The sequence below is a fragment of the Mirounga angustirostris genome, unplaced genomic scaffold (assembly GCF_029215605.1).
Source record: "Mirounga angustirostris isolate CCGP_5_RB_7025 unplaced genomic scaffold, mMirAng1.0.hap1 SCAF_5, whole genome shotgun sequence".
In the NCBI taxonomy this organism is placed as follows: domain Eukaryota; kingdom Metazoa; phylum Chordata; class Mammalia; order Carnivora; family Phocidae; genus Mirounga; species Mirounga angustirostris.
The window spans coordinates 158,211,051-158,233,827 of NW_026991713.1; the positions used below are offsets into that span (position 1 = coordinate 158,211,051).

The following is a 22,777-nucleotide window of genomic DNA, read 5'->3' on the forward strand; positions in this document are numbered from 1 at the left end:
CCAGCTGTCCGCTGAGGGCCACTCGGAGGAGCTGCATCACAGTACTGTGTTTGGTCCCTTCCAGGCCTTCGGATACCTTCCTCAGTTCGCTATTCAGCATGTCCTGAGTTAAGCTCGTACCGGGTCCTTCCAAAAGCCTAGAAAAGAGGAATGCCTGGCTGGCTCAGTTGGAACAGCATGCGACTCTCGATCTCAGGGTTGTGAGTTCGAGCCGCACGTTGTGTGCAGAGATTACTAAAAAAAATAAACAGGGGCAACTTGGTGCTCAGTCGGTTAAACATCTGACTCTTGTCAGCTCAGGTCTTGATTTGAGATCGTAAGTTCAAGCCCCGCACTGGGCTCTACACTGGGCATGGAGCCTACTTAATAATAGTAACAATTAAATAAATAAATAAACTTAAAAAAAACTGAACAAAAGCCTAGGAAAGAGCCAATCTATGGGGGCCAGTGGCAAGCAGGTGAAAGGGAGAATTTCAGAAGATGAACAGTTAGCTGTGACTCTTCAAGCCTGCTTGGGGGAGAAGGGAGGGAAGGAAGATCTATTACCCCCACCCCCATCCAAGTTGAGGAAGAAAAATCACCAAGAGACCATATACACAGATAATCCAAGCACAATATAGGAAAACTCCATAATAAGAGGTTTTACTAATTTCTACCTCAGTATTATGTGATCTCTATGCCTCAGTTTTCTCATCTGTAAAGTGGGGATAGTAAGAGTGTCTGTACCTCACAGGAAGCCCTCTGGGAAATTACCTGAAATGCAGTGGAGGGAAGGCTCTGGGGGAGTGTATAGCACACAAGGGCAGGAAGAAAGATTTCAGGAGACCCCAGCTCCTGTAACATCACTGCCACCAACTTGCTACAAACATCCTTTCTTTTTTTTTTAATTTTTAGGGCAGCAACCATGCTCTTGCACTCTCCCTTGCCTCCACTCTGGGACACAATGAGATCCCGGGCCTATCAGGTCTGCACATCCATGCTGGCCTTTATGAACTGCCCAGTGAAGTCACAGATGCCGCCTTCCCAGCGGCCAGGAACAGCATCTTGCACAGTGGCATGGAGAGGGAGGTGACCCCAGCCTGCATGCATTTCCAGAAGGCCTTGTACTCGGCAGACTGCTGCACCTGGACGTGATGAAGTAGGGGAAGTAGGCCAGGGTGAAGCAGTTCCCAAAGTGGAAGAGGGTCACAGTGCCCGCTGCCCGGGGCCACCAGAGCACAGGTCTCTGCATGAGCCGGCCTGGCGCCCCCTTCTTGCTACAACCATCCTTTGCCTACAAGTTGAAGTACTCAAGACCTAAAATCCAATAGGCCAGTCACTGCTCTCTGCTCTCCTGGCAGGCCAGCTGGGATCCTCTCTCACAAGTGCGCTTGAGTTTCAAGAGACTCCCCAATCACTTAGAGCTGGATTTGCCAAAAAAGAATAACAACAACAACTCTGAGTTGGAGCATAAGACAGACGCAGGGTGGGGTGGGTCTATTTGATGGCACCTTGCCAGTTCCCTTCAGCTACTATGGAGACTCCAACTGGAAATGCTGCCCAGGAGCTGGAGCTGGAGAGCTTTGCTGGTGCGGACGATCCATGATGCCTGTGATACCGCCTGTGCACATTGGGGTCGAGAGAGCCCCCTTCCAAGGCTGGGCTTTGTGCGGGGGCTACTGGCCCCGGGGAACCACGTTCAGAAGTAACGCGAAGAGACTGCCGCTTCGCACTGACAGATTCCCTCCTTAACTCCGCATTTGAGCAACTGAGTTTCAGTGGGAGGCAAAAGTAATCATTCTTACTACATCGTTAACTGGGCCACATGATGACTGTTATTTCCAAACTCCAGGAGACAAAATCCGGAAGATATAAAATGTAACGTGGGAAAAAATAGGTACTCTCCTCCATGTCACTGTGGGGAAGCAGGCTGCCAAGGAGCTGGTGAAAGAGTGACAGGCCCCAGGTGGCCAACAATGGCAGCTCAGGAAACGTCAGAGCTGGCCCAGAGCTTGGCGTGGGCACAGAAGGGACTTCGAGAAATCTGGCAGCTCTGGAATGCTTGAGTATTGGTTTTCCTGCCTTGAGTGGGAGCACCAGACTGTCTCTGAAATCTAACCCCATGGCAGGGATGGGAGTTAAGGCAATGGTCCTGGTGAATCAGAACTAAGGGCCCCTATGGTAGAATGCCATAAATTAAGGGAGTATTAATAATAATGGCTCTTGGGAATTTATCCTGGAGATATACTTGCAAACCTGCTTAATGATGTCTATACACAGCTATTCATTGCAGCATTGTTTGTAACAGTAAAATCTGGAAGCAGTCCAAATGTCTATCAATAGGAAATGAGTTAAATAAATTATGGTAAAGTGGTTTCATAATGGGATAGGTGTAGCTGTAGAAAAGAATGAGAATGCTCTCTAAGCACTGGGCAGATCCACAGTATCTTAAGTGAAACAAACCAAAGACAGAACAGAACAGTGTTACCGTATTTTTGTGTGAAAAAGAAGGATCATTTAGATATAATTAGGAATAGTAGTAATGTACAGAGGGTTTGGAAACTGGGTGGATGGGGGACAAGGATAGAAATGGGTTTCCCAATTATCTACCTTTCTTATACTTTCTAGGCTTTAAAACCAGGTTTGAGAGATTTGAACGTGTTCATGATCAAAATACTAAATTTAAAATTTAAGAACTTCTAAGAACGGAGTTATATAAACATACTGTTGAATACTCTCACATTATGCAAAGGAAACTGCTAAGCGTGGTGCATTTCTGTTGGGAGCTGGAGTAGGACGGAAAACACACTTTTTGCTATAGACCTTCTTGTACCATTTGTACATTACTGTATTTTTTGCCATGTGCTTGTTTTCTTATCACTTCCAAATATGTATTAAAATATATTGAGGTTTCCAGGTATCAGGCACTGTCCAAGTACTTTGCACAGAGAAACATATGGCCTTGTAGTCCCAGCCTGCCTGGGTTTGAATCCCTGCTCCTTCAACTTATTATTATTTTAGACAAGTTACTTAGCCTCTCTGTGTTTCAATTTTCTCATCTATAAAATGGAGATAACGTTTTAACCTGAGACTTCATTAGTTGCTGTGAAGTACACACACACACACACACACACCCCTCACATATACATATGTATACGTACCTAATGTATAGAATATATATAATAGCCTGCTACAGGCATGTACATAAGCAAACACTTATTACCTACTTTAACCTTCACAATAAAGGTGAGAGAAGGTAAATAAAAAGGACACTGTGGGTTTTGCTGCCCAGCATCCATCTGCCTTTCTCCTGATACCCCAAATCTCCTTGGGGAATCACCTGGCTCCCATTCTCAGCCCATGTGCCCTGACTGGGGGTCCATTTAGAGCCCAGGAGATGATGAGCTAACCTACGCTGATTGGCACGTCACACTCTCCAGGCTTTGATGACTGGCTCGGGGACAGGAAAACGAGGCTACCCGGACTCTTGTCAGCGTCCATCTCAAGACACAGCTGAGGCTTTGCAGTGTTGGTGCGGTCTTACAGCCAGAGTGCAGATAGGAGAGAGGCTGCCAGTGGTCCCTTCTATCCTTTCTCCCTTTCGTATGCAGTGATAAAATTTTTAGCCAGCCTCATGGCTGCCGAGTTAAAAAATCTATATTTTCCATGTGTGTGGCTTGGTGTGGCCACCAAGACAGGCGTTCTAGCCAGCAGGATACGAGTGGAAATGAATGTGTAACTCTTAAGTCAGGTCCGTAAGGGGAAGGAGCGTCCTGTCCTTCCCTTTTTCCTCCTTCCTCTTCTGGCTGAACTGTGAATGATCTGTGAGCCACCATGCACCACATGGACAAGAGCAAAATCTAGGGACAGCAGGACCCTGGAGACCTGGGAAAAGCTCTTCAGCCCTGGATGGCCACTTCCATATGGGGTAAGCACTATCGTTTCTGTTGTCTGGTAGAAAGTCCTACCCTTCACCCACCCAAAGCAGAGTCCTTGCAGAAAAAGGAGCCAGTACGAAGAAGTACAGAGCAGAAAACCAAAGGGACAGAGAGAAAAAGTAGGTCTTGGTGACATATTTTTGGCCCCTGCATGAGACTGGGCTTAAGCCAGCTTTGGTTGTATTTCTGTTCCTGTTCACAGGTAAGAACTATGGTGTCATCTCTACCTTGGAGACGAGGAAATGGGAGCTTAAAGAGGTGCAGTAAGTTGGCCACAGTGATGCCGTGTGGGCAGGAGAATAACCGGGTAAGTGGCGGTACTGGGAGGGAACACAGGGAGACCCAACCCCAAAGCCCAAACACGCCGCCCCTTCCGGGGAGGGTCTGGGTTCTTCTGGGGAAGCCCCCCTGCCAAACAGAGCCAGTCAGCGATCATCTTGTCCAAACCCTCTTGCCAGCCATGGGGTGGTATGGGGGCCCCACAGCCAGCCCTGAGGAAGGGGGCCCCGGGAAAGGGAAGTCAGGTGCGGAGCCTTGAGCTTGGCCTGTAGGAACTCACCCCAGCACGCGTTTGGCAATCACGTCCACTTTCTCCGAAATGGTGCCCAGTTGCACTAGGCCCACAGCAGGCCGAGTCCACAGGTAGGAGTGTGCCGGGGAGACCAGATCCTGCAGACGGCAAATGTGACCCTAGGGGGAAGAGGCAGTCGTTGGATGTGCTGTGGACAGGGCTCGGACACACTCGGACACAGTGGGGGTGCCACCCACTCCTTCAGTCTCCCGGAGCTCCCCGACACCACACCTGTCTCAGCAGGATGATCCTCTCCACGTAGGCCGGGTCCAGGACCTCCCTGTCTTGCAGCTGGCTCCCGAACGTCTCCTCCACCAGGGCTTGCAGCTTCCCCACCAGCTGGCACCTCTGGGTCTCGTTGCTCACCAGCCGACAGAGGTGCAGCCTATAAGAGAAGCCGAGGGACCGTCCTGACACTGGCATCGCCAGCCCGCCCAAACCCTCTCTCCCCAGGGGAGCAGGGCTGGGGGGGGGGGCGGGTTGGAAGAATGACACATGATGTGAGCTGCCCCTCCCACAGCCTAGAAACTGAATATATACAGGAAAGGGATCTGGCCAAGGTCCGCAGCAGCCTGAGAGCCCCAAGCAACCCAGAAGGATATCCTGTTTTCAGTGTTTCTAAAATAGGAGCTAACATTTTAAACTAGGAAGAGATCACATAAAAATAGAGATTTCTGTCATCTCTCTCAGGAAATCCAAAGATCTGGCTGCAAAGGGCCCGAATTTCCCAAGCTTCAGTGGCTAGTGCAGAGTGGAGGCTGCCTGGCTCACAGGCACAGCATGCTCCAGTTTGCCAGGCCCTCTGCTCCCCAGTGCCTCTCCCGGCCGGCCACCCGCCCCTGTGCCACCGGCCTGGTCTCTATAGGCACCCGAGTTTACAAGGCAGACTCTGCAAGTGTCTTAAAGCATGGGGCTCTGGCACAAAGAGGCAGAGGTCAAGAATACAGATTTCTAGGGCGCCTGGGTGGCTCAGTTGGTTAAGCGACTGCCTTCAGCTCAGGTCATGATCCCAGGGTCCTGGGATCGAGTCCCACATCGGGCTCCCTGCTCTGCGGGGAGCCTGCTTCTCCCTCTCCCACTCCCCCTGCTTGTGTTCCCTCTCTCGCTGTGTCTCTCTGTCAAATAAATAAATAAATAAATAAATAAATAAATAAATAAAAAGAATACAGATTTCTAGGATTCGAAGCCAGGAGACAGTTCAGAGGACAGAGTTCCTTCAATCCAGGGCTCACAGTTAAAAAGTTCAGGTTTTCTTGTCAGTTCGAATGTTCTCTTTTCCAGAATTCTTCTAACTGCCTTGTTCCCTCTCTTTGGAAGCAGCAAAGCCTCTAAGCAGGCCCTGTCAGTCCTCAGTCCCCTCCCTAGGCTGCCCTCATCGTGTCCCCAGCAATGTCGGAGGGACCCGAGAAGGAGAGGTACAGGGCTGAGGACCAATCTGCAGGAGCTTGGCCCTTGTCCTTGACATGGAAGGCAGGCAGCAGTGGTGGGTGAGTTATGTCCTGGGCTCTGGAACCGGACAGGCCTGCGGATCAGACCAGCCCTGTGAGATGTCTGCTGCAAGTTACAGGAACATTTAAAGCCTCAGGATGCTCACGATCATGTGGGGATGACGGGGGAAGGGAGGGCTCTGTCACAGGGCACTGTGCAGATTAAATGAGGGACCATCTGTAAAGCACAGAGCTGGAGATGGGCAGGGAGTCAGAACAGAGGCTCCCGCACATCAGCGGTGGAAGGAGGAGACCCTCTGGGAAGCTATCTAGAGAGCGCACAACTATCTAAAAAACATAATGATTTTTTTTTAATAGGTTTTTTTTTTTTTAAGATTTTATTTGACAGAAAGAGATACAGCGAGAGAGGGAACACAAGCAGGGGGGGGTAGGAGAGGGAGAAGCAGGCTTCCCGCAGAGCCGGGAGCCCGATGATGAGCCAAAGGCAAACGCTTAACGACCGAGCCACCCAGGCGCCCCCATAATGATTTTCTTAAAAAGGAATTAATACCACATGCTGAAACTGTTCCTAAGACCGCCTCAGCAGCGAGATGAGACAGTAGAAAGAAAGCAATCAAGAGACCCTAGTGGCCAAGCTTGAGATAACACGCATCAGGGCCAGGGCCTGGGAGGCGGTAAGTGCTAGACAGACGGTCATTACTGTTACTACTCCCACCATACCCCTAGTACTGCTCTGACAACTACTATTACTACCTTTACTACCAGCACGGAAATAATCACAGCAGTGGCTTGATGCCAGAAACATCTAAACGTGACAGCTTTGGCTGCATTAACTTCATGAGCGTCAGTTCCAACACTGCACCTCCTCCCTGATTCACGCTGAGCAAAGCCCATCTCTGGCTGCCCTCACGCTTCGGGGGGACTAGAATGGGTCACCAGGTATCTCCCCCATTCTGTCCCCATTTCCCTGAGATGCTGCTTTCCCTACAATCAGTAAAGTAGGGTACAAGTTGCATTCGCTCTTGAATGCCCCATTCGAGAGATGCCTGCTATTTACTGTGTGAACTTGGGCTAGTTATGGAACTGCCCTAGGTCTCGGTTTCTGCGTATGCAAAATAGAGCAGAGTCAGGCAACTGACCTCAGAGGTCTAATGGGAGAAATAAATGAAGTAACATCCTTAAAACACCTGCAGTCAATGTGAACTCTCTGGGCTCATGCAAGTAAAGCACTAAGGAGAGCCTGTCCCCAAACCGGTGCTCAGGACATGGCATCAATGAGTCCCTTGTCCCTTAAGTACACATCTGTCCACTGGCTTTACCACTGAGACCCTTAGATGGATATGTCAACAGTGACCTGAACCGTAACTGGATTTAGAGGTGTGAGTGAAGAACTACGTGAAATGTACAACAGGTGCCATGAGACAGCGCTCATTCACTGCTGGCTGCGGGAGCTGGGGGGTGATTCTGAGATGAAGATGCCCCTTCTCCAGGCCGTGGTTAACAGAATCCATGCCAGGGATGGCCGGGACAATAGTAATGACAAAAACAGCACCTACTATTTACTGAACACTTTCTATGTGCCAGGGGCTGTGCAAAGTACTTTGACGCAACGTTTAACTGAACTCTTACGACAACTGCACAAGGTGGGTACTGTTATCAGTCCCATGTTCGAGAAGAGGAAACAGAGGATCCAAGAGATTAGGTGACTTACATGCTCTGTGTCAGGTCACAGAATGGTAGACACCTGAGCCCACAATCAAAATCAGGTCCATGTGACTCCAAAGCCCACTATACCCTCTGCCCTGGAGACCCATCATTAGCAAGAAAGTCCTTTTCTACCAGAGTTCCCCCCCCCCCCCGGCCAAGGTTCCCCACTCACCTGTTGAATTCTGGGAGCTTCTCCAGGTCCAACAGGGCTGAGTGGCAGGTGATCCGGGTCAGGTCAAACTGTGTTACCAATTCTGGCAAGGTCCTGCCCATCTGGTTCTCTGTAAGTAGGCACGCCCAGCCTCAGCCCCCTGCCTCTCCTTTCAATCACAAGGGAGGCTGGGTGAGCATGTTCTGGGTTCCCCATTGCATTCCGACCAAAGGGATTCAACTTCTAGCTCTTTTATAGATCAAGGATCTGAATGAGCTTTCATGTACAGAAAGGATTCTGTCCCTCAGAAAAAGCAAGTTTGAAAACAATCAGGCTAAACGACCCTCACTGCCCCCCCAAAGATGCGAGCTGCAGGAACAGCATGCTCATGGCCTGGCTGTACCCAGAGATTCTGATTCCACTGGGTTGGGATGCGATCTGAGCATCAGTATGTTTTACAAGCCTCCCGGGTGATTCCCAAGTGCAGGCAGCGTTGAGAATCGCCATGTTAGGAGTCCCTCCTCCTGAGCAGCAGCTCCGCCCCATACAATCAGTGGGCATCATAGTCAGGCCTGGGCCTCAAGGGAGTCTCTGCCATGTCCCTTACAGGCTGTGTGACTTTGGTAAGTCACTCAAACCTCTCCGAGCCTCTCAATCCTCTTAGAAACAACAGGGATGGGGCACCTGGGTGGCTCAGTCGTTAAGCGTCTGCCTTTGGCTTAGGTCATGATCCCAGGGTCCTGGGATCAAGCCCCACATCAGGCTCCCTGCTCTGTGGGAAGCCTGCTTCTCCCTTTCCCACCCCCAACCCCCCCCCCCGCCACTTGTGTTCCCTCTCTTGCTGTCTCTCTGTCAAAATAAATAAATAAAACCTTCAAAAAAAAAAAAAAACAGCAGGGATAATAAATATCTCTCTCTCAAGGATATTTCAAGGAGTAAGCCAGATAAGAGCAGAATAAACAGTAAGCAGACTATCACTGCCACATTTTCAGAAATCCCCTCCACAAAGAGGTCATCCTAATTTGGTGCTTCTTTAACCTTTGGGCTCTAAGTCTTGGGCCAAGGGTAAAGGCTCAACTGAAATAAACTAGGGTCATAGTAATCTTAGTAACACTGCTGAAACCCATACTTGCCACAGAGATAGTAATATAATGGTCATAATCCTAGGATCTGTAATTTTCGGGGCTCCTGGGTGGCTCAGTCAGTTGAGCAGCTGCCTTTGGCTCATGTCATGATCTCAGGGTCCTGGGATCGAGTCCTGCATGGGGCTCCCTGCTCAGTGGGGAGTCTGCTTCTCCCTCTCCCTATACCCCTTCTCCCTGCTCGTGCTCTCTCTCTCTCTCTCAAATAAATAAATAAAATCTTTAAAAAAAAGATCTGTAATTTCCGTGCTTTCTACATGGCGGATACTTTCCTGGATGCCTCATACTCATGAGCTCAGTGCATCGTAACCCTATGAGGAAGATGCTTATCCCCATTTTATAGATGAGGCAGGTGAGGCTCAAAGACCATAAGGTCCTTAAGGGCAGGGGTTACATCTATCTCGTTCACTGTTGTAGCCCCAGCACTTAACACCATTTCTGGCTCAAGAAACACAAGAATAAACTTTGGCAAGACTGCAGGTGGCATAGCCGGGGCTGAAGACCAGGTGGGCCTGAACCAAAGCCCCAGCTCCTCACTGCTATGGTCCCATGGGGACCTCCCAGGTGGGTGGGTACCTGCAAACCCTGAGCCACAGTTGGTGATGATATCAAGCAAGGCATCCGGCAGGAAGTCAGCAGCCACAAAATGCTCCACGAAAATGTCCCCTTGCCTCTTGGACAACTTGCTGCCATCCCTGTTGAGGAGCAGGGGCAGGTGGGCAAAGCGAGGTGGCTGCCAGCCCAGAGCCTGGTAGAGGAGCAGATGCTTGGAGGTGGAGACCAGCCACTCGGAGCCACGCAGCACGTGGCTGATGCCCATGTGGTGGTCGTCCACCACGCAGGCCAGGTGGTATGTGGGGAAGCCATCGCTCTTCAGGATGACCGGATCCCCCTCCACGTGCGCCACCTCATGCCGATTCCAGCCGTACACCAGGTCCTGGAAGGCTGGCGCTTCCCCCTCCAGGCGGAAGCGGATCGCAGGTTTGGGGCCTTGGGCTAGCTTCTGGGCCACCTGCCCCTGGCTCAGGTTCCGGCACCGATTGTCATACCTGTCGGAGAACAGAGCAGCATGGTAGCTAGGGGCACCAAAAACAGACGTGAGTTCTATCTTCGTCTCTGATAGTTGGATGACCTAGGTAAGTCATGTACTTTTCTAGCTCTTTTTCCAGTCTCCAACAGGGACAAGAAGAAGAGGGATATATTGGAAAACCAAGTGAGATAACAGCATGACAGACACGCCTACCTGTCAGCCCGTCCCTCTTCTTCTTCGTTAGCGAGGAAATGGCAAAATGCCGAGTCCCCGGTGTTGAATCACGGCTGGTGTAGCCGATCATGCAATCTCTTTCCCCTATGCCAGCGACTGGTCCAGGTGGGACCACTCTACTCACTGAGACTCAAAGAAAAGTCTGCTTGGGGGCAGGCAGGGCAGGGTTAGGGTCCTGGGAAAGATTTTCTCTCCAGTCGAGAGTGAAAGAGCCACAAGAGGAAAAGCCCCTTTTTTACTCCCTGCCTTCTCCTTCTGCGCTTTCCAGCTGCTGTCCTGTGAGGTCAGGACGCTTGGAGCCATTTCAGCCACTGAGGCCATTCGCAACGGATGGGGGTGGGGCAGGGGAGGCAGGGAGGAGCCAAAACAGAGCCCTGATGTCTTGAAGCTGCTGGTTTTATCCTTGAGTCTCTCACCTCCAGACTTTTTTTTTTTTTTGGTGCAAAAAGGTGGTTTTACTAAAGCATGGGGACGGGACCCATGGGCAGAAAGAGCTGCTGCCTCACCTCCAGACGTCTGCAGAGTAAGTGGTAAATGTCTGTGTGGGTTATGCCCTGGCTACTCCCAGGTATGTTCTGTGGACCCCCAGCAGCAGCCCCACCTGGGAGCCGGTCCGAAATGTGGCATCTCGGGCCGCACCCCAGACCTGGTGGATCTGAATCTGGTGTTAACTAGATCCCCAGGTGAGCCATCTGCACATGAAAGTACGAGAAGCTTTGGCTTGTCCCTTTTTTTTTTTTTTAATTCTTTATTTCTTTTAGTAAACTCTACCCCCAACATGGGGCTTAAACTCATGACCCTGAGATCAAGAGTCGCGTGCTCCATTGACTAAGCCAGCCTGGTCCCCTGGTTTGTCCCTTTTCCACAGGGCATTCCATTATTTGCTCCCCAAAGCATCCTGATACACAAATGTAAGACTTGAAAACATACTCCTTGGGCGCCTGGGTGGCTCAGTTGGTTAAGCGACTGCCTTCGGCTCAGGTCATGATCCTGGAGTCCCTGGATCGAGTCCCGCATCAGGCTCCCTGCTCGGCAGGGAGTCTGCTTCTCCCTCTGACCCTCCCCCCTCTCATGTGCTCTCTCTCATTCTCTCTCAAATAAATAAATAAAATCTTTAAAAAAAATAAAAAAAAAAGAAAACATACTCCTTAACACAGAGTTAAGTGTTCAATAAGTAAACAGCTGTGTGGATTCCACAAGAGAACTTGACCATAATTTTAAAAAAAGAACCTTCTGCCAACGGACAAGTGGACTGTTTATAATAAAAGAGCAATGCTGCAATGAATGTCATGACCTCATAGAAACATCCAGCCCTTGCCCAAACAGTTCATTTAAAGTGGAACTCCGAGCGGCACTTGGCTGGCTCAGTCGGTAGACCTTGCGACTCTTGATCTCAGGGTTGTGAGTTCAAGCCCCACATTCGGTGTGGAGCCTACCTTAAAAAAAGAAAAAGGAAGGGGGGGTGGCGCCTGGCTGGCTCAGGCAGAAGACCATCTGACTCTTGATCTCAAGGTTGTGAGTTCAAGCCCCACATTGGGTGTACAGATTATTTAAATAAACTTAAAAAAAGTTTTTAAAATTCTTTAAAAATAGGGGCTCCTGTGCGAATCAGTTGGTTAAGTGTCTCTGGATTTCGGCTCAGGTTGTGACCTCAGGGTCATGAAATTGAGCCCCACATTGGGCTCCGTGCACAGTGTGGAGCCTGTTTGAGATTCTCTCTCTCCCTTTGCCCCTCCACCCAGCCCCCCCGTGTTCACACACATGCGCCTTCTCTCAAAAAAAAATAACAAAAAAATAAAATTCTTTAAAAATAAATAAACAACTGGAACTCAGATGTCCCGATGCCACTGCTGATGGGAAGTAAGGTGGTCAAGGGCCACAGGGCAGTGTCTATCAAAGCTCCAAACTGGCCCTGGATCCCCACATCTAGAGGGTCTCCAACAAATGCCCTGCACATGTGTACAATTAGTAAACTCCGACAGGTATGATGTATGCCACCACGATCCACCCCAGCTCTTCTGTTTTAACTACAGATTAGAAATGGCAGAAAGCTTCAATAGTAAGAAACTGGTTAAGGGCTGGTACACCTGTACGGCAGAATACTGCACAAGCCAAACAAAAATCTACGGGCCAGTACAGACTGGGTCTCCTCAAGATGGTAAGTGGGAACAGTTAAGTTGCACAGTCCGCATATTGTGTGCTGCCACTGAAATCGGGGAGAAGAGAAACAATACGCATTTCTCGGGGTCTGCACCCAGTGTCTCTGGAGGAGACCTAAGAAGACTCTAACGGCATTTGTCTATGGCGAGGGAAACGGAGCGGCCAGAGTCAGGGTTAGGAAAGATCTTTGCACATATAGCTCTCTGGACCTGAAAACATTTTACTTCCTCAGAACAACCAATAACTGAAATGACACGTTAGGGCTGCCCGAGAGCCAATGTGGCAGGCAGCTCTGACATGGCCCCAGTGATCCCCGCCTCCGGGGTTTCTGCCCCCATGGCATCCCCTCCCTGGAGCATGGGCTGGACCTAGTGGCTTCTTTCTTATGAACAGAATGCAGCAGAAGTGGTGAGATGTCCCTTCCTGGATTCGGTTACGAAAAGACCCGAGCTTCTGTCTTGCTTGCTCTCTCTTGCTTTCGGTCTGGCTCACTCGCAGCGAAGCCAGCTGCTGCGCGGGGAGCTGCCCTGTGCCCAGGCCCGCATGGCAAGGAGCTCGAGTCTCCAGACAACAGCCAGTGCGGCCCAAGGTCTGCCAACAGCCTCACGAGAGAAATGGAAGAAGATCCTCCGCCAGCCAAGCCTTGAGAAAACCGCAAACCTGGCCAAAACCTTGACTGGAGCTTTGCAAGAGACCCTGAACCGAGGGAGCCAGTTAGGCTGTGCCCAGGCTCCCGACCCAGAGGCCGTGCAGGGACCACAGGCTGGGGACGATCTGTTCCGCAGCAACAGCCCAGGGACATACGCAACTTCAGGGAAGCAGCCTCGAGAGGCTGGGGCTCTCACCGGGGCGTCTGATGGTTCCTCAGGGCCTCCTTCTTCAGGAGCTCCAGCCGCTGCGGTGAGCAGAAGCAGGGGTAAGCGGCACCAGACTCCAGCAGCGCTTCCGTGGCCTGGGCGTACAGCTCGAGCCGCTGGGATTGCTGGTAGGGCCCGGCAGGACCTCCCCGGCGGGGGCTCTCGTCAGGCGGGATGCCTGCGACACAGCAAGAGACCATGATCACCAAGATGCTCGCAGCACTGGTTCCTGGGCACTGTTCTCTGTGCTGTAGGCAAACAGGAAAGCTCCTAATCCTCACAACAATCCTCAAGGTCATTACTGTTTCCATTTCCCTTGTGCAGATGAGAAATTGAGAGATAAAAGAGGCTAAGGGCTCAAGGTCGTGGGGCTGCCGCCTAAGGAGTCACGGAGGCGTGCTGCCTCCACGGTCCATGCTCCCGGCAGCACTTCCTCTCCTCCCATCCCTTCCCCGTGGAGCGGGAGAGCAGCCCAGGCCTGGAACAGCTAGCTCAGGAGAACGAGGCATGGGTCAGGGCACAGCCCGGCAGGCCCTGGCTGGACCCCTGGTCCTGTGCCTCAGAAGCTGGGACAAGGGACCCTGAAGATGTGTGAGAGTGCAGGGCCACGCACCTGCCAGGCTGCTTTTATGTTCTATGATCTCCACTAAAGCCTCAGAACTGCCCTGCCACGTAGATGCCATCCTGATGCCCTTCAGTAGGGACACTGAGGCACAGACGGGCTCTGTTCCCTCACTTGGCCAAGGACAAGGGGTGCAACTGCATGGGAACCCAGACGAGCAGGCCCCAGAATCCATGCTTTTAACCTCAGCAGCCTTCCCCGCAAAGCAGAGCGGACGGTCTACCGTGCGGAGTGGCAGCAAGAATGGGACGCGTCAGCACTTACACAACGCTCAGCCCGAGGCTCACCTGCAGAGCTGCCACGCTGTGTGCGGTGAAATGAAATGGGACCTGTTCTAAGCCACAGCCCCAACCCATCCAGTTTCCTCAGGTCACAAAGGACAGATTTAACCAATAAACACTTCCCGTAGAGAGAGAAGGGACACAGGAGAGCCGGATGGTGGTGTTTCTGCCCTCAAATGGCTTTCCAATGAGTTCGGAAAGTGAGGACATGATTAATCCTGCATACCCAACATTAACACAGATTCTGCAGGCACACAGGCCTGGGTTCAAAGACACTGGCCTGCTCTGGGGCCTTGAGCAAGTCACCCTTCAGAGCCTCCATTTCCTCGTTACGAATAATAACTCTCCTGGGCATCACCAGGTTGTTAGCACGAGCCAACACACATGAAGTGCTCAGTGCCTTGTTACCTAAGTGCTAAGCAGTCAGTCAGTTTGGGCTGTGATCATGATCATTCAGCTCCCTCTCCTGCTGGGCCTCTATTTCTTCATTTGTCAGAAAAGACAGTGACTTAAGTACATTTGGGAGTCCCTTCCTGACCTAACCTTAACATGTTTGGTACTTGGATCGCCCCAGGGCCTAAGAGTGATTCCACTAGGGGAACTGAAAATGTATGCTCATGTAAAGACTAGTACGTAAATACTCACAGCAGTTCCATTCAATGGAGTCAAAAAAGTGGGGCGCCCAGGTAGCTCGGTGACGCATTCACTCTTGATTTCGGCTCAGGTCATGATCTCAGGGTCGTGAGATGGAGCCCAGAGTCGGACTCCGTGCTCAGTGGGGAGTCTGCTTGAGATTCTCTCTCTCCCTCTGCCCATCCCCCATGCGCTCTCTCTCTAAAATAACTAAATCTTAAAAAAAAAGAGTCAAAAAAGTGGAAATAATCCCAATGCCCATCCACTGATGAACAGAAGGTGGTATTTCCATACAAGGAGTATTATTTGGTCACAAAGAGGAATGAAGGATTGACATGTGCTACAACACAGAACCCCTCCGCTAAGTAACAGCCAGTCATTAAAGGTACATGTTGTTCGAGTCCATTTATCTGAGATGTCCGCAAGCGGCAAACCGCACAGACAGAAAGTAGATTAGTGATTGCCGGGCTGGGAGGAAGCAGGAATAGGGAGTGACTGCTAATAGGTACAGGATTTTGTTTTCGGAGGATGGCAATGTTCTGAAACTGGATGGTGGTGACGGCTGGCATAACATAGTGAATATACTAAAAAAACACTGATTTGTACACTTTGAAATGGTGAATTTCATATCCGGTCAATTATATGTCAGTTACAACAACAGTAACACAGGGTGACTCCTGGAGCAGGAAGCTACAGAAGTCAGCCACCGCTCTGCCTCACCACAAGGCTGGTGGTGGGGGAGCTCTGCTGAGGGGCTGCAGGCCACACTCACGCAATCGTGCTGTACCAGGAGCTCCGAGGGTGGGACTTGTTTGTCACTGTGCCTAGTACAGTGCCTGACAGGTAGCAGGCGCTCCCTGAAATCCAAGTTCTCATCCTGGTCTGCCTGGCGCTATGTGGTTTAGCTCCGGCCAACCCGTCTTCACATCTGCAGTCCTTCTGCTTTGCTCACTGTGCTTGGGCCACGCCGGCCTCTTCGCTGTTCCTCTAACACACCCTACGCTTTCCTGCAGCAGGGCCTTCCCATCTGCTCTTCCCTCTGCTTTGAATAGTCTTCACCCGGGCAACCACGGGGCTGGCCCTTCACTGTGCAATCTCTGCTTTCAGGTCACCTCCTCCTAGAAGACCACCCTATCTGAGAGGATCCCTCCCTGCCAGTTCCTTAACTTGTCACCCTTGTCTCCACCGCACTCATCAACACTTTAACGTCACAGTGAGGATGAATTAATCTATTCATCTGTCCTCCCCTACTTATTGGGCCCTGGGTCTCTGTTCAGTGCTGGAACAGGAACTTCATTACAGTAAGTGATCTTTGTGAATGAATTCCTTTATTCAACTCATCTTTTTTTTTTTTTTTTTGAAGATTTTATTTATTTGACAGAGAGACAGTGAGAGAGGGAACACAAGCAGGGGGAGTGGGAGAGGGAGAAGCAGAGCAGGGAGCCCGATGTAGGGCTCAATCCCAGGAACCTGGGATCATGAACTGAGCTGAAGGCAGACGCTTAACGACTGAGCCACCCAGGCGACCCTTATTCAACTAATCTTAACTAAGCATCTGCTGTAACATTCTACGACAGAAGGTACAAATGAAATTGGTTTTTGTCCTTTGGGAACCCAAAGTCTCATTAATAATTTACCTGAGATTAAGATACATGTCTCATAAAAGTCTTGGTATTTTTGGTATTTTTCCTTGGCGAGCTTAACTGGTTATACCTGCCCTGACAGGTAGGCAACTGTTGACCCAGGGAGCATACACTCTTTCTTGTCTTCCTGGAGTTTAGGAGGCCTCTGGATTAAACATCCCACAAGACTGACTTTAGAGGCTGCACATATTTTGTTTGGCTCACACAATGTGGTTTTTTTTTTTAAAAAAAAATCTGGACTCAAGTTTAACAATGGGAAGTATTCATAAAAAAAAAAAACAGTAATAAAAACCTGGATTTCTGGCTCCTCTGGGAAGTAAGAAGATTGTACAAGTTGGGCCAGCACTCCCACATGGGAACAAGGGGCTGAAGCTTTCTCCTGCTCACTACAGGCCTCGCTTCTCCAGCTCCATCCTATGCTTGGCCTGAGATCCTGAGGTGAGAACAGGAACCTCAAAACAGCCTCGGAGCTTTTCCTCAGGGAGCTTCAGCATGTTTTGGGGAGGCACGTGCCACCCGAGGCAGTACAAATGTACCCATCTCTCTAGGAAGTCCTTGTTCTCCATTTTGGTCCCCATGAGGAGACCTACAGGCTCCTTTCCCTGCTCCCTCTTCCCCCTTGGAGAAGGGTCCTTCCCCAGCCTGCCTCACCTGCCCACTCCAGCATGTCTTCAATATTCTCCGCTGCCCCAGGCACAAGGCGGGTCTGATCTGTGTCCTCCAGCCTGAGGATGAAGCTCCCCTGGTGCTTCTTGGCAAAGATATAGTTGTACAAGGCAGTGCGGAGGCCGCCCAGATGCAAGAAGCCTGGGGAAAAAAGAGAACAGCTCAGACAAGACAGGGAAGATTAACTGACACGCCTCAGCCAAGAGGCAAGCAAGCCCTGCTTGTAACAGGATGTCCCACTGAGTATCAAAGCTCAAAAAACTGCTACCCCGTCCCATCTTTCTAGCCAGGACCCAGACAGACAGCCACAGAGGATGGGAGTGGTCCACTCATTTAGCCCCTCATCCCGGAAGCAGAAGACCACCCACCTCTTAGAGCGTGTAATGTTGTAAAGAAGACTCCAACTCTCCCCAGCTGCACCCATTCTTCTATTTTGAGATGTGCCTCAAAGCCAAGTTTTTTTGTTTTTTTTTCTTTTTTTTTTAAGATTTTATTTATTTGACAGAGAGACACAGCGAGAGAGGGAACACAAGCAGGGGGAGTGGGAGAGGGAGAAGCAGACCTCCCACTGAGCATGGAGCCGGATGCGGGGCTCGATCCCAGGACCCTGGGGTCATGACCTGAGCTGAAGGCAGACGTCAAAGCCAAGTTTTACCCATATGAGAACAAGCAGAGGATTATCCATGGAAGCCATATCACACGTGCACTTAGCGTGTGCAAATTCAGTGATGTGCTCGGGTAAAAAAAAAAATTACAAACTGGAGATACCATACAATTATATTTTGCATAGATTCTCCGATTTTCACCTTAAGTTCTGGCTTTGAACACCAAAAGTAATACTTGATTCCACTATATTTCTCTTCACCTGAGTTCAAACTCCTAAGATTTTACTTTTCTATCATTCCTGACTGAAAGCTTAAAATTAAGCATTTTCCCATTTCCCCTTCTCCTGTCTTCTTCGGTCCAGGCCACGGCCCTGTCTCCACGATGAGCTTCTCTGCATCTACAGAAAGAGGAGGCAGCAAAAGACATGAAAGGCAGACTCCGGCTCAACACTGATTATGTGTGACTTTCTGCTGGTTATCGCAATGCCACCACAAAACCAGTGGTCCCCAAGATGGAAGACGGGGGTCCAATAATTGAAAGCAAGACCCCTTAAATCAAATAAACCTGGATTTAAATTCTGCATCCATTTACTGGTTGCTATCCCGTGGGCACTCTACTTCACTTGTCTGAGCTTCAGTCTTCATCTGTTAGAGATTAAAAACAAAAAATGGAAACCTCCCTTACATAGTTGTTGTGAGACCTAAATGTTGATCAAAGTACAGCTTTCCATTAATTTTAGTAATTAGTGATCTCGGTTGCTTGATAATTCTTTTATCTGTCTGTAGTCAACAGCCTTTTCTGTATGGGCTTTTCCTGCAAATTAGCAAGGAAAATGAGAACTATAATAATAGAGAATATTGTTTATTAAGCTCTAGGAACACCAGACCTTGCTAAGTGCCTCAGCTGCATTAGTTCAAACCCATGAGGCAGGTACCATCACTCGACCTGACAGAGGGTAAAACTCAGAAGCTCAGAAAGGTTATGTAATTTGCCCATGTCACACAGCTGAGAAGTGGCAAAGCCAGCAATCTGGACCCAGCCAATCTCAGGCCTTGGCACCCAACTACTGAGTGCTCTGCAAAGCAAGGCGCAGACCAGTGCTGGTCTGCAAACTGTTGCCAGTTCACAACAAAGTACAGAAATTGAGAATAAATGTTTAGAAACTTAACAGCAATGTGACAGAGTAATTTTATATCTGGTGAATCTAGTAACAATAGGCTCACATTTTGTATGCTTTTAAAATTTTTCTTTTTACTAACTCATTTATGTTGACTCTATAAAAATATTGATCCACAATCAATTGGGAGTTAAAAACCAGTCCTGTCATAACGGTTTGAGAAGCCCACTCTGCATTCTACTGCCTGCCAGGAAAGATCCTGTCACTCTGTGCAGCTGGGATCCTGCCACAAAGGAAGCCTTACGTGTGGATCCTAAGGTTCAGAATGAGAGAGACAAGCTCGGTGGGGAGAGGGCAGAAGGTGGGCTCCCTGAGAAAAAAACCGGGGGAACTAGTGGGGAGGCCCCGACAAGATCTCCACTAGGGTAAACAATGAGCCCCTGCCTCCCTCTCTAACCACAGGGCCTTTGTACCTGCAATTTCCTCTGCCCAAAGGTTCCTCCTATAGGCTTAAGGGTAGTTAGCTTCTTGTGTTTTGGTTCTCAGTTCAAATGATACGTCCTCAACGAGGCCTTCTTGAGCTCCCTACCCTGCTTCGTTTCTCTCGTGGCACCTGTGACTATCTAAAAGTAGTTATTTTTACACGTTGTTTGTCGCGGTCACTGCAACGTAGGCTTCTTGAGAACAGGAGCCATACGTTCCCGATGACCACCGTATCCAATGCCTAAACAGTACGTAGTACACAGTTCGTATTCGGTACACATTTATTGAATACACGATTAAGAGACCTAAAGAGACGGTACGCAAAGAACTTCCTGGCTACGTGAATAATTTCCGCTCGTAGACCTGTTTCTGCCTCTGTAAAATGGGGTCGCGCTGCCCGCCCAGTCTGACTCCACCGGAAGGGATTCTTTCGGGAACATTCGGGGGGCGGGCACGGGACGGTGGACAGCGACCTGCAGCGTCACGTCCGCCAAGGTTACCTGTGGGACTGGGGGCGAACCGTACTCGCACCGCAGCCCCGGGATCAGTGCCCAGGCTGGCCTCGCGCGGTCCCATGGGCCGGCCCAAGGCCGCTGGGGGCCTCACCGACTGCAGCAGCCTCTTCAGGAGCACCGCCATGTGGAAGAGAAACGCACACGTGGGCTTCCTCGAGCATCACTTCCGGGGCCTCTCCCAGCCAGTCCGCTTCAGCCACAGAGAGCGCAACCCCGCCCCTTAAAGGCGCAGGCCTCCTAGCTTGCAAGCCCACGCCCCCCAGCGCGGCTGCGGCCCCACTAGGCCTCTAGGGGGCAGAGCCCTTTGAGCGGGAGATTTCCCGGACCCGCCCCCCTCGGCTCCCGAAAGCTAAAGCGTGGCAGGGGCCGGGCCGGGAAAGCGGAGGAGGCGGGTCTCCATAGAAACGTCCACCTGTTTCCGGCCAGGCTGTGCGAGATTAGGGGCTGCTGCGGGGGCCAATCTCAGCTAGGTCGCTTTTTCCCAGCGGCCTCTGCGGGAGTGGTGGGTGTTGTACACAATCATCATGGCGGCGGCCGGAGCCCCGGATGGTGAGTGTGGCGGGGGTGGCGAGTGCCCGGGTTGGGCCCAGGTGAAGCGGGCTTCGGGGAGGGATGCGGCCCGGTCTGGTGGGGAGTAGCCAGGCTCGGGAGCGGAGGTCCGGCGGCGCCCGAGCGGGGTTCGGTCCCAGGCCCAGCCTGCGGCGAGCGCCCACCCCCCCCAACCCCCTTGCAGGCATGGAGGAACCTGGCATGGACACGGAGGCCGAGACGGTGGCGACCGAGGCCCCCGCGCGGCCCCTGAACTGCGTGGAGGCCGAAACCGCGGCGGGGGCGGCGGCCGAGGACTCTTGCGCGGCACGAGGTAGCCTGCAGCCGGCGCCGGCCCAGCCCCCTGGGGACCCTGCGGCCCAGGCCTCGGTCAGCAACGGCGAGGACGCGGGCGGCGGCGCGGGCAGGGAGCTGGTGGACTTGAAGATCATCTGGAATAAGACTAAGCACGACGTGAAGTTTCCCCTGGATAGCACAGGCTCCGAACTAAAACAGAAGATTCACTCGATTACAGGTAATCGCAGTGGTACTGTCAGGGGACAAGGCAGCCTTAACCCACCCCGCCTGCCGATTCCTAGTGCTCACACTGTTAGGCACCACGCGGGCCACTCTTTGCATCCGCTCCCTCAGTGCTTGGAATAGTTCTCCGGAGTAAGTACTGGTATACCCATTATTCAGGTGGGGAAAATGAGACCCAAGATGATAGAGCTAGAAAGTGGCTGAGCCGAGATTCAGGCCCAGGTCTGACTCTTAGGCCCAGGCTTCTAATCAGTGCTGCTCCACACGTCTCTCATGAGAATCTGAAGCGCATGTTAAATTTACAGCTCCTAAGCCCTTTTCCCTGGAGAGTTTGATTCAGTGGCTCTGGAATGTGGCCAGGAATTAATTTTTAGCAAATATCTTGGGTAATTCTCATAAGAGAAATTTAGGAAACATTGCTGTTGATTATCATGCTGGCCCCTTCACAGATCCTCATATTTAATTTTTAGTCTTGTTTTGTTAACAGTAATTCACCAACTGAAATGATTTCTTTTTTAAGCTTTCTCTATGTAGCCTGTGAGCACAGGGTAAAAACAAGAACTTTATCCTTATTGGTTTCTGTATCGCTGAGGCCTGTGGATTTTCAGTATTTGCGTGATCAGAGGATTGAGGAACGACTCAGAATGAATGACAGCTAACATTATTGAACGATTACTTAATGTCAGACACTGCACTAAATGTCTGTTTCAATCCTTAAAAGAAGTCTATGCAGAAGGAAATGCTGCTGTCACAATTATAATATTTTGGAAACAGGCTCAGAGGTTGTCAGTTGCCTGAGCGCACAAAGGTGCTGGAGCAGTATTCATTTTGAGGTCTTTTGCCAAATGGCTCTTGTCCAGGTACATTTTTCATCCCTTTCTTTCACTGTCTCCTTTTCCCAAGGTCTCCCTCCTGCCATGCAGAAAGTCATGTATAAGGGACTCGTCCCTGAGGATAAGACGTTGAGAGAAATAAAAGTGGCCAGCGGAGCCAAGATCATGGTGGTTGGCTCCACGATAAATGATGTTTTAGCCGTAAACACACCCAAAGATGCTGCCCAGCAGGATGCAAAGGCCGAAGAGAATAAGAAGGAACCACTCTGCAGGCAGAAAGTGAGTCTGTCATGTGATTGGTAGTCCTGGGAAGTTTGGGGCTTTGTCCTCTGGAGCCTTGGCTGGTTATATTCTCCCTAGAATAAGCTCCTTTTCGGACAGGGCCCATGATGGAAATTTATGGCAGCAGTTGGGTGCGGCTGACTGTTGAGTGGAGGTGACAACTACCTGAGATTTGCAACTTTGTCTCATCTGGCGGGTCAGTGTGTCTCAAGTCTCTTTACTTTAGGATAAGGCCTTTGTAAAGGCAGGCTTCAGACAAGTATTGAAAGGAATCAGATGTGCGTTTCTCTTTAGTGCCAGAGAAAAATGCCACCAACAGAATGAGCCCCCTCCCCCCCCATTTTGTACAAGTGCTTACATTTGTTTTTTGGTTTGTGGCTTTCCCCAAGTCAAACCATTTCTGGATAGCCATAGAACTCCGCAGCTTTCAGAGGTTCCTCTAAAACGGACTTTTTCAGGAAGCCAAATGAAGCTGACTAGGAACATAACTACACTGCCTTTGTTTTTTGTTTTTTTTTCTTTTAGTCCATGAAATGGAGACCTGATTTTTTATATTCTGTTGCTCATTTTGGATGGAAGAGATCCAGCCTTGTCTTGTGCTCATTGTAGCGATTAAAATTCCTTTTCGTAATTAGGAAAAGTGAGAGTTATTTCACTACAGAGGGAACTGGTTGGAAGAACCATCACTTGCAACCTTACCACCCAGAGAGCCCACTCACTGTCATGGAGCCTCTTGGCCACAACTAGCAGCTTTCCAGAAAAACGGATATTCTCAACTTAACCTGTGTCCCGAGTAGCGTAGATCAATTTG

The 22,777-nt window shown here is 50.4% G+C and overlaps 2 protein-coding genes across 12 annotated transcripts in view; one reads left to right on the forward strand and one right to left on the reverse strand.

Annotated features, from left to right (window-relative positions):
* EARS2 (glutamyl-tRNA synthetase 2, mitochondrial) overlaps positions 1 to 19,989 on the reverse strand; it is a 29,561-nt gene extending 9,572 nt beyond the window's left edge. For 2 of the 3 annotated variants that reach the window (XM_064592808.1, XM_045875153.3), the window contains exons 1-8: positions 19,769 to 19,989; positions 17,048 to 17,203; positions 13,206 to 13,395; positions 9,513 to 9,985; positions 7,816 to 7,924; positions 4,720 to 4,873; positions 4,477 to 4,607; positions 2 to 137 (exon numbers count right to left, since the gene is read on the reverse strand). In XM_064592808.1, coding sequence (XP_064448878.1) covers positions 2 to 137; positions 4,477 to 4,607; positions 4,720 to 4,873; positions 7,816 to 7,924; positions 9,513 to 9,985; positions 13,206 to 13,395; positions 17,048 to 17,203; positions 19,769 to 19,907 — 1,488 coding nt within the window. In that variant the 5' untranslated portion in view covers positions 19,908 to 19,989. The remainder of the gene's footprint in view (position 1; positions 138 to 4,476; positions 4,608 to 4,719; positions 4,874 to 7,815; positions 7,925 to 9,512; positions 9,986 to 13,205; positions 13,396 to 17,047; positions 17,204 to 19,768) is intronic. The other variant, XM_045875155.3, reaches the window with a different exon arrangement.
* Positions 19,990 to 20,107: 118 nt separating this feature from the next.
* The window catches only part of UBFD1 (ubiquitin family domain containing 1), a 55,321-nt gene continuing 52,651 nt past the window's right edge, over positions 20,108 to 22,777 (forward strand). For 3 of the 9 annotated variants that reach the window (XM_064592810.1, XM_045875161.3, XM_064592811.1), the window contains exons 1-3: positions 20,108 to 20,332; positions 20,517 to 20,846; positions 21,755 to 21,963. In XM_064592810.1, the coding sequence (XP_064448880.1) occupies positions 20,308 to 20,332; positions 20,517 to 20,846; positions 21,755 to 21,963 (564 nt within the window). In that variant the 5' untranslated portion in view covers positions 20,108 to 20,307. The remainder of the gene's footprint in view (positions 20,333 to 20,516; positions 20,847 to 21,754; positions 21,964 to 22,777) is intronic. The other 6 variants (XM_045875157.3, XM_045875159.3, XM_064592809.1 and 3 more) reach the window with 6 other exon arrangements.